Here is an 18,338-nt window from a genome sequence, read left to right as displayed (position 1 = left end):
GAATGACCACTGCATATTCCCGGAGCAATATAGCCTTAGTTGCTAATGCTCCTAAAAACTAAATAACAACAACAAGGCTGATGGGGGGGAACAGATAGAAATATGAGGACGATAGGAAAGATGACCTCAGAATGTCAGTGGGGACAGGCCCTACCAGAGGAAAGAGTGGAAGCATGGTGGGAGACAGAAGCCTGTCTCCTCTCCCTCCTGCCTGGGGATTTAAAAGGAACTGGGTTTGAGTACCTGGTTCAGATCACCAAATGGTATGTCGGCAGTGGATCTGAACTATGTCTCTGTTGGTGATCGTTGTTAGGTCCGTGTAAGTGTCGAATCCGATAGGACGGCCCATCTTGCTCCGGGGGTGGAATATATTAGCTGGCAGTGGGGAACTCAACAGACAAAGGAGGGGGAGAGTAAGCTCCCACTTGATCGGTGGGTGTGGGAGAGGCACATTTACTTCATTCTTACTCAACTTGCAGTCTATTTTTATACTTTTTTTCTTATGTTTTATAATAATTTTCTTTTTTTTAAGTTATATACATATATATATATATATATATATATACACATAGTCAAGAATAATGATATAGAGAAGCTATATGATATGGGAGGAAAGTGATGGGAGGAGGATGAATATACAGTATACTCCCAGGGTATACTCTATATTCATTATACATAAAGCTCGTTAACATGTTCTGCCTACAATATTTTATACTTAAAATATTTTATATATACATATATAATATATATATATATATGTGTGTATATATATATATATATATATATATATATATATATATGTAATAATAATTACGAATAATAAAATTAAAATTTAGTAGAGAAATAGGATATGAATTTGAATAGCGATAATATGAATTATGGATCAGGGACACTGCAAGAGCAAAGGTACCCTACAACCATAATGTATATATAAAATTATATTATTTTTTATGTGTAGAATGTAGTAGGTATATATCTATTATTTAACTAATGCTAATAAAGAAAATACGGTGTACCCTGAGAGCGATATATGTTGAATAAAGGGGAAGAGAGGAAAATAAAAGAGTAACGTTATAAACAAGAAGAAACAAAGTGCGAATTTTGAAAAAACGAAATGCAAATTTTGAAAAGAACGACCAAGGTAGAAATAGCATTGCAGTATCTTTCATAATTTGTGTGTCTTCTTCAGAGGTCATCCACCCAAATTATGAAAAAGAACAGCAATACTCTTACTTCTGTTTCTGACATGTTCTGTATGTCAAAAAACACGTGCAAGTAGCCACATGGTAGAAATTAAAAATTAAAAATAAAAATAAATTTTGAAAAAATTTTGAAAAAATAAAATAAATTTTTTTCTAAATTTATTTTTAATTTCTACCACGTGGCTACTTGCACGTGTTTTTTGACATACAGAACATGTCAGAAACAGAAGTAAGAGTATTGCTGTTCTTTTTCATAATTTGGGTGGATGACCTCTGAAGTAGACACATAAATTATGAAAGATACTGCAATGCTATTTCTACCTTGGTCGTTCTTTTCAAAATTTGCATTTCGTTTTATCAAAATTCGCACTTTGTTTCTTCTTGTTTATAACGTTACTCTTTTATTTTCCTCTCTTCCCCTTTATTCAACATATATCGCTCTCAGGGTACACCGTATTTTCTTTATTAGCATTAGTTAAATAATAGATATATACCTACTACATTCTACACATAAAAAATAATATAATTTTATATATATATATATATATATATATATATATCCAATATATATTCAATTGGATATATATATATATATATATATATATATATATATATATCTACACAGTATATATATATATATATATATATATGAGTTAAAAGAGGTATATGAGGTTTGCATGCTTGGGTGCAACTGTCATTTTACTTTTATCCTTCTATTATCACTTAAATTTTCACCTCATGTTTATCCTTATTACATATATATTAGCATTAGCATTAGTAGAGGCATTTGATGCAAGAAAGCAAGCTTATGCAGCATCAGCCAAAAAAAAAAAAAAAAAACCCTTCCAGTTCACCTCTCTGTTCGTTCAAAATACCTGTCCAGCTGAGCCTTAAACTTATTTAGGCTATCAACCTCCACCACAAGGGATGGCAGTCTGTTCCACCAACCAACCACCCGCTGGCTAAAGGCAAATTTCCGCACGTCTATCCTACATCTGTCTTTCCTCAATTTGAATTTATGCCCTCTCAGGTGATTTTTCTGAGCTAGAGGAAGAATCCCATCAGCATTGAGCATGCTTAAACCATTCAAGGCTTTATACACCTCTATCAGATCACCTCGCTGGTGCCTAGTCTCCAGACACTGTAATTTGCAAAACTTAAGCCTTTCTTCGTAAGAGCACCCCTTTGTTCCATTCACTAATCTTGTTGCCCTTCTCTGTACTCGTTCCAGCAGCTCTACATCCTTCTTGAAATGAGGCCTCCAGACCTGTATACAGTACTCTAGGTGTGGCCTGACCATTGCCTTATACAATGGAATAATCACCTCCTTATCCCTGCTGGAAAAATTCCTGTATATCATTGACAATACTCCATGAGCTACTCTTGCAGCCCGTCTGCACTGCTCAGAGAACTTCATATCTGCCTGCACAATCACCCCCAAGTCCCTTTCATTCTCTACCACTGTCAGTGTAGTACCACAGAGTTGATACGTTGCTCTGGGGTTGCTTTTTCCCATGTGTAGTACTTTACATTTGTCAATATTAAACTTCATTTGCCACCTCTCAGCCCATCTGCTCAACCTTTCCAGATCCTGTTGCAGCAGCATAGTGTCAGTAGTGTCCTTGACAACCCTGCCAACCTTTGTATCATCTGCAAACTTGGACATTAAGCTTGATATACCATCATCAATATCATTTATAAATACAGAAAACAATAATGGACCCAACACTGAGCCCTGAGGGACTCCACTAATAACATTAGTCCGCGATGAGCAGTGTCCATTGATTACCACTCTCTGTCTTCTCCCCCTCAACCACCCCTTTATCCATAGCAGCAATTTGCCTCCAATGTCACACTGCTCCAATTTGTGTAGCAGTCTTCCATGTGCAACAGTATCAAAAGCCTTTCTAAGATCCAAGTATATAATATCAAAGTTATTCCCTGCATCCAGTTCTTTTGTGACTGCATCATAGTATCCAATCAAGTTGGTCAGGCAAGACTTCCCCTTAACAAATCCATGCTGTGTCTGAGCTATAACTGAAGTCTTGTCTAAATGATCCTGCAGTGCTTCTTTAACCAGTGCCTCCATTAATTTTCCTGGAACAGAAGTTAAGCTCACAGGTCTATAATTACTTGTGTCAGCCTTTGATCCTCCTTTGTGAATTGGGGTCACATTTGCACATTTCCAGTCTATGGGTACCTCCCCTGAGTCCAAGGAAGCTCTCATAATTATGGCTAAGGGTTTGCTTACTTCCTTTGCTGCCTCCTTTAATATAACTGGATAGATCCCATCCACCCCGGGAAATATATATATATATATATATATTTCCACTCACTCTTTCATCTTTTTTCTCACACACCAGGGGGTAGGCAATGGTGTGTAATGTAAATTTAGATACTAATGCATAATAATTAAGCTAAATAAGTAAGAATATAAAAATTAAAACTAGGGTTAGTGTGTACTGTAACATTTATGGTTTATGTTTTCTCTCACACACTTATGCTCTCATTCATTCTTTCGAATCTTGCTTTCTGCACTGCACTCTCTGGGCACCTCAACTTACTATTATTCTTCAGTTGTGGTGCAGGCCAGGGGAGAATGCAGTGATAGTGTTTTTGTTGTTAGTATACAGGGTGTTTCAAAAGGGATGGTCAATAATTTAAAGGTGAACTGTACAGACTACAATATGCAAAAAAAGCCTAGTAAACATGGGTCCTTAAGTGAATCGTTTTCGAGATATTGCACATTTCTAGTTGGGATCCACCACTGACAAGGTGAACTGTACAGAGTTGAGATCCACCACTGACTTGTTTGTTTAGGTTAGGTTATGCTCATTCTCTCCCTTTCCCCTCTCTCAATGTTCTGAGACGTAGCAGGCATACTAGTACTTGTCAAAGGATAGTCAACATGGAAAGAAGTTACAGCAAAGAAGAGTATGCGGACATGCACTTCATGTATGGTAAAGCCAACGGCAGTGCACTTGAGGCTGCACATTTGTACCAAGAAGCATTTCCCCGCTGAAGGCAGCCCAACAGGCACACATTCATCAGGGTACATCAACACCTTAGAGAACATGGGCGCTTCGCACTTGGAGTACGAGCAGGTAGGCCCAGAAGCATAACACCAGATGCTGAGGAAGGGGTGTTAGAAAGAATAGAACAAAATCCAGGAATTTCGACAAGGAGGGTTGCTCTGCAAGAGCGTGTACTGAGTCATAGCAGTGTGTGGCAGATTTTACATCGCTAATTACTGTACCCTTACCATATCCAGCGTGTACAAGGTGTCAGCAATACAGACTACCCTCCCAGAGTGAACTTCTGCCAGTGAATGCAACAACAGTGTGTCCTGAACCCCCAATTTTTAAACATTTTTTTCACTGATGAAGCTGGATTTACTGGGTTTCATAACTGTCAGGTTTTGTCCAAAGAAAATCCTAAAGCAATTCACGAGTCACAACATCAGCAATGCTTCTCATTGAATGTCTGGGCAGGACTACTAGGAGACCGTCTGATTGGACCACACCTTCTGCCAAACAGGCTAACAGGAGAGCTGTACCTTCAGTTCCTGCAGAATGTTCTTCCAGACCTCCTTGATGATGATAATGTTCCACTTCAGCAGTGCCAGAACATGTGGTTTATGCATGATGGTGCACCGGCACATTTTGCTCGAGTTGTGACTCTGTATCTAACTAGAAGGTATGGTAGATAGGTAGAGGTAGGCCTGTAATGTGGCCTCCCAGATTACCAGACTTAAATCCTATGGATTTTTGTATCTGGGGTCATGTAAAAAGCTTGGTGTGCACTTCTGACATTAACATAGTTGAGGAATTGCAGCGTCAGGCTGAAGGAGCCTTTCAGCAAATTATAAATGACCTAGGAATGCCTGAGAAGACTACAAAGCTGTGTACAGATGCAAGGGCAGCATTTTGAACACCTTTTGTAACATCCTGTAACATCTGTAAAATCCTGTGGTGTTGAAACCAAAAATTAAAAATGTATTATCTTAGGTTAGATAAAAACCACCCTTAGAAAGGATTCACAGCTTTTTGCTAAACTAGTGCTCCCATAGTCAGTGGTGGATCTCAACAGAAAATGAGCATTATCTCAAAAATGGTTCATTTGCGGCCCCGATGTTCACTGGGACTTTTTTTGCTTATTTTAGTTTGTACTTTTTCACCTTTAAATTATTGACCATCATTTTTGAAACACCATATAGTTATGCAAGTTATTTTTAACTTTATATTCTTTCAGTCAATTACATTTGCTCTTTCACTCATTCCCATTCACCATAATACTCATTCATTCTCTTTTTCCCACATGCTGGATCACTCTTTCTTTCACCAAAACTGACATTTATTCCCTTTTACCATAATTCCTAATCCACTCTTTCACTCAGTACCCAGCCCATTCATTCTGTCTTTCATTCTCATTAATCATTCATTCATTCTTCTTTCATTCTACATTGCATCCCCTTTCTACTAGCTTACTGATATTTTTCAGCTAATCTGTTTCCCTGGCTGCCTGTACATCTCCCTCCCCCACATGGTTACTTATCTGGTGTGGGGACCCCAGGTTCTTACACATGGCAGGGTAGTCATGATTAACAATTACAGTACTATAATTTAGTCTCTAACTTTGCTTTCACACAACAAAAAATCAAGAGGACTGAGGGTTGTTCCAGGTTTATTCCTTCTTGGGACCTTAAAAAAATGTAATATAAACAGGAAAGCAATTAAAAGAGAGTATTACAGTCAATAAAAAAGCATAGCACCTGACAGAATTGACATAGAACCAGAAGAAAAGACCATTAAAAGCAATATAGCACTATAAGTTGGGATTGTTATAACAGGAGTTTACTGTACCATATTCAGTTTTTTCTGTCATTTATATTTGACAGCATAGTAAAACTTTATAGAATTTTCTTTGCAATTTAATTTTAAGTTTAATTAAGGACTGTTTTCCATTACCTTTTAAATCACACTAACACTATTACCTCTGACCATTGGATGTCTTATTGTTTTTACAAAAATGCTTTTTAAAAATTTGATCTTAAAACTCAAATTTGTTTAAAACTAAAATGAGTAAAAATTAATTATTTTTTTAAATTTTTTACTTATGCACGCATTTTGAGAGTTTAGTGTCAAACAATGTTAACTACAAAATTGCATTTTTGTTTTGAGACAACTTTAGTTTTACTTTATACAAATAACAATTTGATAGTATGAACCAGAGCTGTAATGTTTAATACATTCTACATTGATATCAATATTTGTAAAATAATAAGAGAAGTTTACCTCAATATAATACTCTCCAGCAATTAAAATGAAAAAATCAAAATCTTACATTACAATAAAAAATAATTAAAAATAATAAAAATCATTTGAACAAAGCTGACAATACTTTTCGACTGTATGTCGTGATCACAGGAACGAAAATTGCGAATAGGGGTGAGCATGAATGGGAGCTGTTCTACAAGATTATACTTAGCTTTTAACTTTTGTTCCTCTGTCCAGGTTGGCGCCTCCGTAGCCAGGTGGGAAGGAGCAGCAGTGCGTAGCACATGCTTCTTGATTAGACCGGGGTTCGAGCCAGCCCGTCACCACCAAATATGGAGGATGCAGAAAGGTCAGGGAATGACCACCGCATATTCCAGAGCAATATGGCCTTAGTTGCTAATGCTCCTAAAAACCAAAAAACTAACTAACTAACTAACAATCCTCTGTCCAGGAAATTACCTTCAGCCATTGATCAAAAAGTTCCATGCAGTATTTGAACCTTACTGCTTTGCATCAGAAAGTCAATTCACTATGTTGTCACAACAATGAATTCTTTGTGATTTTTCTTTTTTGATGTTATAGGATTTCTACTCACTGAAGGACAGATAGCATGGCAACTTGCAATCACTGGCACACAATTATTTTGTCTAACATTACGGTGATAACCGAGTACACACATCCTCCATTTACTTAGTGTATAGCAGGAAAATTGATGATAGTTTTCATAAACTTTTTATTTATTTTTGGCCAAGGTGGTATAGGTCTGTTATGATGAGGACTGAAATGGCAACTAAATAATAAGAGTTAGAGATACAGATATGTTATTTTTGAAATATACCTTACAGAAAACGCATGATGCTCTGTAGTTCATTGACCCATAATTACTAATGTTTTACAAAAAGTTATGTGACAAAAAAGAGATGGTTATTTCCAACATGACATTTAATTTGAAACATGATGTTTTCTGATAAGTGCAGACAAGTTGTTAGGATGGCTCATGGAGTTTTATCAATGATATATAGGAATTCTGCCAGCAAGAACAAGGATGTGATTGTCCCATTCTATAAGGAAATGGTTAAGCTGCATCTTGAGTATTACATATAGGTCAGGAAGCATCATTTTAGGAGGAATGTGGATCTACTGGAACAGGTACAGTGAAGATAAAAAGATTATTCAGAAAGCTTATCAAGAATGCCTTCAGTTCTGACAATTACAATGTCTAGAAACTAGGCATCTTAAAAGAAACCTGATTGAAGTGTTTAAGACTTAAGTGGATTGATTAAGTTAAACTCAGATGGCATCTCTTGCTTGGACACACAGGAGACATAAATTTAAATTGAAAAAGGATGATTGTAAGATAGAAGTGTAAAAATTTACTTTCACTCAGAGAGTGATTAATTGCTGGAACTAACTTTTATTTGGTTTTATCCCAACAAATTTAAGGGAGAATTAGTCAAATTATTAGAGAGTGCATGGACAGATGAGGTGTTTGGTGTTTTTTTTTTTTTTTTGCTGATGCTGTATATAAGCTTGCTTCCTTTCAACATTTGCGCTGCTATTTCAATCAGGAACGGGACATCATATTGCCAAGGGAAATGTCTTTTTTGTGTGCGCAATGTAAGGAGTGTGAGGAAATCAGGTGCCAACTCAGCGTTGTTATGAGCCTATATGAGAGCTTGAAAGACAGGATAGATGCCCACGAAGGATTTATATTGAGAGGCTGATCAATCTTTCTGCTGCCACGTCAATACTACAGCTTGCACTTGAACATCACACAACATGGAGGCAATCCCCAGGGCAGAAAGTGCTGGTCTCACAGGAAATAGTTGTTGTCAGTGGCTCTATTGTCAGGGAAATGGGGAATATATTGTGCAAAAAGGATAGGTGGAACAGGATCAGAGTATGTCTTTTTTTTTTTTTTTATGTGAACCCCAAACATGAGAGGTATTAGAACCTATAGTACTTAGTACCGTGCTTGGGTTGGAGGTGGCAAAGGTTGATGACATTGTAGATCATCTTTTAAGGGCACAAAAGGTGATATTATTGTACACGTTGGCACTAATGATATTAAGAGTCAGAGAATGGCGGAATTACTTAACAAATACAGGTCAATGTTGAAAAAAGCTGTGAGTTAGGGTTGAATTTTGTTTCCATAAATGTACTCTTGATCTGATTTTCATCATATACTCCCTCCTATTGTGTCTGAGCAATTCTACCCAGACACGATAGGAGGGAGTATATGATGAGAGAACTGTCAATTAATTCGACCCTGGAGAGACTGTGCAGGGCTCAAGGGATAGAATTTTTCTCAGCCTGGTCTCTGCTTGTTAACAGGAGAGACTGCTTCTACAGGGATGGGATAAATTTAAAAAGAAAGGGTGCAAGAATATTTGCTGATGCTATCAAGGCAGTGTTAGGTGGGTCGGAAAACTGCTAGCTTGGGGGGGGGATACACGGACTAATAGATTAACAGTAGCCGCTGGCAGAGGTTAAAGTGATTCTTGCACGGCTTCTATTGGAATAAGCAACAGCCTAGAAAACAAGGTGCAGGAGATTTCAGAGATTGCTGGGAATCATTGCAGAACAAGTAAATACATGTTGTTGTTTTGGTTTTTAGGAGCATTAGCAACTAAGGCCATATTGCTCCGGGATATACGGTGGTCATTCCCTGACCTTTCCGCATCTTCCGTATTTGGTGGTGACGGACTCGAACCCCGGTCTAATCAAGAAGCATGTGATACGCACTACTGCTACTTCCCACCTGGCTACGGAGGCACCCTAGTAAATACATAGGCTGTGTTAGCGTGGCTAAGAATAGGAACAGCTGCATGTATACTTACGTGTACACCAATGCTAGGAGTTTGGTAAATAAATTTGATGAATTTGAGATGTTGGTCAAAATATCAAAGGCAGATATAATTTGGATATCAGAGACGTACCTATTCTTCCTGCACACATTCAGGAGTACAATAGATTAACAGGTTATGCTATTAGTTAAGAAACACATAAAATCTAAGGAAGTACAGCCAGTCGACATGGGTGGACAGAGCAGTGTCGAGTCAGTTTGGTGTGACATAAGCACTGGAAAAGCAAAATTGAGAGTAGGAGTGTGTTACAGGCCTAATGACTCTGATGAGTATAGTGAATAACTGTACAGAGAAATAGTGGACCAGTAAATCAGAGTGTCTTATAATGGGGATTTTAATTTCCCAGATATTGAGTGGAATTTGTGGGTTGGTCACTCATACACTAGCAAGGCTTTTGTGGATTTATTCGATGATTGTTTTCTACAGCAGCATGTTCAGGAGGCAACTAGAGGGAGTAATACTCTTGATCTGATTATCAGTAGTGATTCTTCATGCATTAAGAATCTGCAGATAAAGGAACCACTAGGTGGCAGTAATCAGTGTGCTGAAGTGGGATTTACTCAAAGAGGTAACTACCATTAGGGTAAAGGGAAGGATTTTTGCTTCCATAAACATGACTATGATTGTCTGAGACACTATTTAAATTCTATACAGTGGGACCAACAGATGATGTTACCAACAGCAAATTCAAAATGGGAAGCATTCAATCAATTCATCTTGGAAGTTACTCGGCTTTTCATACTAATTAAGAAATATTGTTCAAAGTTTAGGCCTTTGAACCTCTGTTGTGACACAAAAGCCTATGATAGATATAAGCTGGTCTGTAATCAAGTCACAAAGGAAGTTAGGCTATATTTGTTATTTGTTATTTTTGGTTTTTAGGAGCATTAGCAACTAAGGCCATATTGCTTCGGAGATATGCGGTGGTCATTTCCTGACCTTTCCGCATCCTCCGTATTTGGTGGTCACGGGCTCGAACCCCGGTCTGATCAAGAAGCGTGTGCTACGCACTGCTGCTCCTGCCCACCTGGCTACGGAGGCGCCTAGGAAGTTAGGCAGGCAAAGGCAGATTATTATGAGAAATCTTTGGTAAAGGATGCAAAGAAAAACAGCAAAGAGTGCTTATGTAAACTCTAGAAGGAAGGGGATGAATCAGATTGGTCCACTTGACATCGATGGTTTAACTGTTGATGATCCTGATCAGGAAGCTAACAAACTAAATGAGTATTTTGCATGTACATTCACATATGAGGAGTTATTCAAGGAGGGGAATGCCAGAAGTTTATCAAACTCTAATAGGGAGCTAAATGAATTTGTAATAAAGGAGGTTCAGCTTCAATATCTATCATTTTCTTGGATATTCTACCCATAAGCCCTATGTTTTTACCAATCATATTTTTTGCTCCATCAGCTGTGACTCCTACCAGGTTTTTTATATTTAATCCTAACTTTTCAACAGACTGGCAAACATTTTTAAAAAGATTTTCAACTGTAGTTGTTCCATGCATACTCTGTAGATCAGCTAAATCTTCAACTGGTACAAAATTATCATTAATTCCATGTATGAAGATAATGATTTTGGTTGTACCATTTACATCAATACTGTCATCCAGTGCCACACTAAAATATTTCATTTGTTTTGTTTTCCAAAAGTTGTTCGAACAAATTCTTTCCAAAAACTTCTACTCTTCGCATAATTTTGTTTGTCAAGAACTGTCTCGTATCATTGTTTGCTTCTCCAGACAAATTTCTTCACACAACTTTTAAAAACAACATTTAACAAATTCACCATCACTGAATGGTTTACTTTCAAAAGCGATCAAATGTGCAACTGATAACTGGCACTTACAGCAGATAAATTTCTTGAATGATAAATTTTCAGTATGTTTTGTTGTTTTTTTAATTTGTTTTGTAACTTTGAACACTTTTCTTTTTGCAACACTCCTTTATATTTATCATATTATTTAAACTTGCAATCATAGTGTCATTTTAAATTATATTTTTTAAAAACTGACAGTCTCCTTACACACCAAACACTGCTTTTTCATCGTACTCAATGAAGAAATAGTTTTGTTGACCTTTAATTAAAAACATGACACTCCAAATTGACATTTTTAAGGATGATTTTTTAATTCAATACAAATTAATAATAATTCAATACAATGAACAAGTTATATGAAAATAGTAGAATTTCACAATAAAGATTGATACATACATAACTGTATTTAGCGCATAGGACTTCACTGGATTACACGTACACATTTCATACAGTTGAATTCGACGCTTTCATGGTGTGACTCTCTAAAATGCTGTTTTAGTTCACTTTCCATATGGGCCATTTAAAATTATCCGCAGGCCATGTCCAGCCTGTGGGCCATAGACTGGACACCACTGTTAGGTGGGCTGAAAAACCAAGAAATAACTCTCAGAGAAAAGCTTTACCCCTCTGCCTGAAATCAACTAATAACAATCTGGACTGAAGAGGTGTTTTGAGAATATCTCTAGGTCCTGATGGTATTTGAATCCACACCTCCAAAAATAAGTAACATCTGATGGCAGTGTTAACTTTGTACTGTAAATCAGTTTCTCTTGCTTGGCTTTTTAAGAAATTTTTAGAGCTATGTAAGTTATCTATCAATATTGTACTTCTGTGTATCTCCATCATCAATCTTCATATTAAACTGTTAAATTTTTGAACTCAGATACAGCATAAATTATACTATATGCATTCAAGTAAAAGTAATTTAGAACTGCACATTTAAAAAAATAAATAAATAATAAAAAATAAAGCAGCTCCAGACTTTCCAAATACATAAAAATAAATTTACCTTTTACTGTCTTCTTCAAAATGTTTGCTTTTTTTGTTAATGGCATAATTTGTGAGATGCATGAATCGATTTTCCTGAAAATATAATGGTATCAGTAATTTATTTTAAAGAAGTCCAAGACAAAAAAAATTATGAGATATTTACTTAACAGCATATGGAAGATTGCAGCTGTTGTGAAGTGGATGTTGCAGTTGGTAGCACCCTCTCCCACCCGCAAGAAAGAGAGATTCTGCTGTTGTTTATGTGAATGTAATCAGCTGTGTTGCATTTTGTGCATCATTTTCTTTCAGAATTTACTCTTGTAATCGTGGCCAAGAAACAACATAGTGATTCCAAAGGTGCCAGTGATGCTAAAAAATGCCGTACAATTAGTCTTAAAGTATGTAGGGAGGCATGAGAGCAGTGAACCCATAAGTTGCCCTGCACCTGCTCTGGGTTTTTTCATTCACAGCAAACACCATAGTGAAAGATCACAACTGGATTAAAGAACAAGTGAAAATAACTTTGCCTTTAAAAGAGTTGTGTACTTTATGGGTTATTTCTCATTATGGGAACTACAAATTATTACACCATGATTATCAAATTTGTAAATATCATCACGTTCACCTTTGTCAGTTCCTTGTTCACGTGCACCACTATTCTTAGTGATCAGGATATCCAGGAAAGTAAGAGAAGGGAAATGGCATCATACGAGAGCAAATGGCTATGGATGTATATATTTCTTAACAAAATATTAAATGAAATAAAAATAAAAAAAAAAAACATTTTTTTTTTTTTTACTCTGGGATGAAAATCACTGTATATAATTACAAGAGAATTATATTACATTATTAATGTTATTATTATTATTAGTAGTAGTAGTGGCTGCATGTGATGCAAGAAAGCAAGCTTATAAAGCACAGCAAAAAAAAAAAAAAACTTTCCCACATCACCTGTCTATTCCCTCCAATAATTTGTCAGATTTTTCCTTGAATTTATTCAAACTACTCACTTCAATAACAGATGGAATCTTCTTCCAACAATAAACCACCCACTGGCTGAAGGAACACCTCTGCACATCTATCCTGCAACCATCCTTCCTCAATTTAAATTTATGCCCCTCATTATGTGTAGTCTGAGCAAGAGGAAGAATGCCATCAGCACTGTGCTTGATCAATCCATTCAAAGCGATAAACAACTCAATCAGGTCATCTCATAGGTGTCTGGTCTCCAGATTTTGCAATTTGCAGAACTGATTTGCAGTCTTGGTAAGATCACTCTTTCGTGTACATGCACGCGCGTGTGTGTATTCCTGTATCAGGGGGAGATGGGAATTTGCCTAGGAACCACCCTGATACAGGAATACACACACATGTGCATATACACCCCTAGGATAAATATAAATGAGAATGTACATAAAATTGTATATAAATCTTGTATATAAATTAATTCTTATTATACCTTGAGAATGTACATAAAATTTGTGTGTTGTAAATAAATGAATGAATGAAATGAAGTGGTTTTAGTGGTGTTTTATTTTCAAAAAATAATCAAAAAATATGTTTTTAATATAAAAACATGGATTTTTCACAGTTGTGTTCAGAAACTATTAAAAATAAAAGTGACCAAAAAAAAAAAACTTTATTATTTCTTTCCAATTTTCAAGCTTACAAATAGTGTAGCTTTTTATCCATTAAGTGATTGCATGTGTATGAGGAACAGAAATTTGTTGGATCCAATTGTGGCCAGTTATGAGTTAATATGTCTGAGACTTGAGCACTACCAACATTTAAATTTTTAACATGAGTAAAGATAAATTGCATTTTTTCCTTATTTTAAAGGAGTAAAAAATGCAGTTTGGGGAAAATGATTACAGCTGAAATGTAGCTCAATAATTTACCCCAAAAATCTGATCCCCCATCTAGGGAGGTAAAATCTTTACTCTTTTAAGGGGCTTCAGTTAGTGGGCCTCCTATTTTCTTTTATGCCATTGTACATATACTATCTTATGCACAACATTATTCAATTCAAGATATGATTTGTGACAGAATTTTCAATTAGCAAGGCCCTACTCTATCCACTTGAATTACAACTGGGCGAATAGAATGGTTTATAAATGTAAAAGATCTAAGAAAAAAAAAAGGCAGTGATCAAAATTATCCTAATTGCTAATGGGATAAAACAGACTAAACCTAGTTTTTATTGCAGAATTTATGGCTACTATCTCTCAGGATATATTAGAAATCATTTTTTCCTATGACTTTAAATGCAGGTGAATTCAGAGAGACCGAATTGCTTTCATTAATTAATTTTCCCATGAAAAAGATATTTACAACGAAGAAGCTATGAGTATAAAAATAGTACTTCATATTTATGTATAATTCAAAATTAATATGAAACCAATTTAAAATTTTTTTTTTTCTTCTATGTGCTTACCATGTTGGAATTAGTTGGGCTATTATACTTCTCCGTTGCAAAACGTGCAAGGCCCTCTTGATACATGAAAATTCGCAGTGGGTCACATGAAGTTATAAGAACATATATGCGCAGATCAAATTTATATTCATCAATGAGAAATGGCTGGAATGATTAAATTTATATTATATATTTTGATAGTTATATTTACATTCTAAAGTTCTGTTTTATTTAAAAAACCAAACATATATTGAATTTTTTTTAAAGACTATCTCTCCAGTATATGTATTTAACCATGGAAATTATTATTTTTTCCTTGTATACACTGTATATTAAAATGCAACATATTTTACAGGTTTTTAGATTACAGCCTTGGATTAATAATGTTATATAACACATAAATTGCAAGATCAGTCTCAAAAATTAATATTTCCTAATCATTTAAGATAGGTCATGTCTGGAGAGGGAATCAACTGGAAAGACCACAAAATTAAAATATGAGGTGGGCAGTAAAATTCCACACCATTATATTTTAGCAAATGCAACTGAATAAGAGCAAGCAAGGTTCAGTACGTTTGAGCTGATTTGGTATAACTACAGCATAAGTCATTTCATTAGTATGTAGTGCAGTCCTGACAGTTATTGGAGTAAGAAGTACGATATAGCTTATGAAATTATTAATCTGGCAGTAGTAGTAGTAAAGTAATGGCAAATGATATAAGAAAGCAAGCTTATACAGCATCAGCCAAAAAAAACATACACAGTTAACCCATCTAAATTTGCAGATGATGTAAAGATCAGTAGAGTAGTTTAATAATCACCACCAAGCAGAGGATGGTTAGAAAAATAGCAGCTACGCTTTAATTCAGCAAAATGTAAGGTCGTACTCCTGGAGAACAGCAACCCCAAAATAGCTTATACATTTGGTGGAGTTGAACTAAAGTCAGTAGTGAGTGGAAGAAAGAGACTTGGGAGTTACAATACAGTCAGACATGAAGTTCTCCAAGAATTGTAGACAGGTTGCAAGGAACACCCATGGTGTACCATCGATGATTTATTGAACATTTTCTAGTAGAGATAATGTCATAATCCCATTATATAAGGGTATTGTTAGACCACACTTGGAATAATGTGTTCAAGTGTGGAGACTGCACCTAAAAAAAGACAGCGAGCTTCTTGAAAGGGTCCAGAGATGAGTAACTCACCTGGTGAGATTGGCGAAAGGGCATCCATATGAGGAAAGACTTTGAATGTGTGGATTGCACAGCTTGAAAACTAAGCATCTTAGAGGAGACTTTATTGAGGTGTTTAAGACACTAATTGGAAAAAGTAAAATGAAAGAGGGCAAAATTTTCACGGTTATAAATGATTCTAGAACTAGGGGCCATAAATTCAAGGTACAGGCAGGGATGTTTAGACTGGAATGCAGGAAATTTTATTTTAGCCAGAGAGTTATATATTACTGAAATAAGTTATCTACATGGGTGGTTGAGGCTGACAATTTGGGGAAATTCAAAGATCAGCTGGATAATTCATAGGAAATGCATAGGTTGCCTATTTCATTTCCTTTTATTATCAATTAATTATTTTACTCTCTCTCTTTTTTTTTTTTTTGGCTGTTGCAGCATAGGCCTTAGGCTTTCTTGCACCATATGGCTATACTAATACTAATTTGTACCCTCCAAGAATTTGCCTAGTTCTGCCTTGAATTTATTCCATCCATCCACTTCCACAACAACAGACAAAAGCCAGTCATCAATCAACCACTTACTGGCTAAAGGCAAACTTCAACACATCTATCCTGCACCCATCCTTCCTCAGCTTTAATTTATGTCCCCTCATGTGTGTAGTCTCAGCAAGTGGAAGAATGCCATTAACATTCAGCTTACTCAATCCATTCAAGGCTTTAAACATCTCAATCTCCCCGCAGATGCCTCATGTCCAGACACTGCAATTTGCAGAACTGAAGCTTTTCTTGATAAGAACACCCCTTTATTCTGCTCACTAATCTTGTTTCCCTTCTCTGTACCCATTCCAGCAGCTCCATATCCTTCCTAAAATGAGGCCTCCAGACCTGTATGCAGTACTCAAGATGTGGCCTGACCATTGTCTTATACAATGGGATAATCGCCTCCTTATCCCTGCTAGCAACATTCCTGTATATCATTGACAAAACTCCATGAGCTGTCCTAGCAGCCTGTCTTCACGGCTCAGAGAACTTCATATCTGACTGCACAATTACCCCCAGATATTTTCCATTTTCCACTACCCTGAGTACCACACAGTTCATACATTACTCTGGGGTTACTGCTACCCATATGTAGTACTTTGCATTTATCAATGATAAACTCCAATTGCCATTTCTCAGCCCATCTGCCTAACTTTTCTAGCTCCTGTTGCAGTAGCATATGGTCATTACTGTCATTAACCATCCTGCCAACCTTTGTATGATCTACAAACTTGGACATTATGCCTGATATGCCTTCATCAATATCATTGATAAATGGAGAAAACAACAATAGGCCCAACACCAAACCCTGCAGGACTTCACTAATAACATTAGTACATAAGAGCAATGTCCATTGATTACCACTCTCTGTCCTCTCCCACTCAACCATCCCTTCATCTATAGCAGCACCTTGCTCTTAATGCCACACTGCTCAATTTATACAGCAGTCTTTTAAATGTAACAGTATCAAAACCTTTCTTGAAATCCAAGTATATGATGTAAATTTTTTGTGTCCAGTTCTTTCTGACCACATCATAGTAACCAATCAAACTGATCAAACAAGATTTGACCTTAACAAATGATGTATAATTACAGCGTTGTCTAGATGATCTTGCATTAATTCTTTTACTAGTGACTCCATTATTTTCCCTGGAACAGAAGTTAAACTAACAGGTCTGTAATTACTCTTTCACCCTTTGATCCCCCTTTGTGAATTGGGAATACTTTTGCACATCTACAATCCATGGGAAGCTTCCCTGAATCAAAGGATGCTCTCATAATTATGGCTAAGGGTTTGCTTACTTCCTTTGCTGCCTCCCTTAATATAACTGGATAAATCCCATCCATCCCAGGTGCCTTTCTTATGTAACTTCAACAATTTCTCATCCACTTTCCTCTCAGTTATTACAAAATCATTTAGCTCCCAAGTTAGAGCTTGATAAACTCTGGCATCCCCCTTCCCTAAAGAATTCCTCATGTGTGAATTTAGATGCAAAATACTCATATAGTTTGTCAGCAACCTGAGCAGGATCATCAATATCAAGTGGACCAATTTGATTCATTTTCTTCCTTCTAGAATTTACATAAAGAAGTCCTTGTTATTTTTCTTTGCATCCTTTGCAAAATATTTCTCATGATCTGCCTTCATTTGCCTGACCTCTTTTGTGACTTGATTATAGACTATTTTATATCAACCATAGGCTTCTATGTTGCCTCATAATTTATATGCATTCCATGCACTTTTCTTCTCTTCCATGAGTTTCATCAGTTCATCTGACATCCATTTAGGCCTATACCTTGAACAGTATTTCACAGTTGGTATGAAAAGTTTAGTAGCTTCTATGATGAATTCCTTGAACGCTTCCCATTTAGAATTTGCTGTGGGTAACATCATCAGTTGGTCTCACTATATAGAATTTAAAAAACCTGTCTGAGACCACTGCAGTAACCTTTACAAAAGCAAAAAACCCACCCTTTAACCTTGATAGCAGTTACATCTTTAAGCAAATCCCATATCAATACACTGATCACTGCTACCTAGT

The 18,338-nt window shown here is 36.2% G+C and overlaps 1 protein-coding gene across 1 annotated transcript in view; it reads right to left on the bottom strand.

Moving 5' to 3' along the window:
- The window catches only part of LOC150085358 (tubulin polyglutamylase ttll6-like), a 96,976-nt gene that overhangs the window by 41,654 nt on the left and 36,984 nt on the right, over window positions 1–18,338 (bottom strand). The window contains exons 4-5 of the mRNA XM_090374540.1: window positions 14,589–14,732; window positions 12,174–12,247 (exon numbers count right to left, since the gene is read on the bottom strand). Of these exons, the coding sequence (XP_090230666.1) occupies window positions 12,174–12,247; window positions 14,589–14,732 (218 nt within the window). The remainder of the gene's footprint in view (window positions 1–12,173; window positions 12,248–14,588; window positions 14,733–18,338) is intronic.

This window comes from Mastigoproctus giganteus, chromosome 5, assembly GCF_048544385.1.
Source record: "Mastigoproctus giganteus isolate SK-2022 chromosome 5, ASM4854438v1, whole genome shotgun sequence".
Taxonomy (NCBI): domain Eukaryota; kingdom Metazoa; phylum Arthropoda; class Arachnida; order Uropygi; family Thelyphonidae; genus Mastigoproctus; species Mastigoproctus giganteus.
The sequence above is the reverse complement of the archived record's forward strand: the minus strand, read 5'-3'. Positions and strand labels throughout refer to the sequence as shown.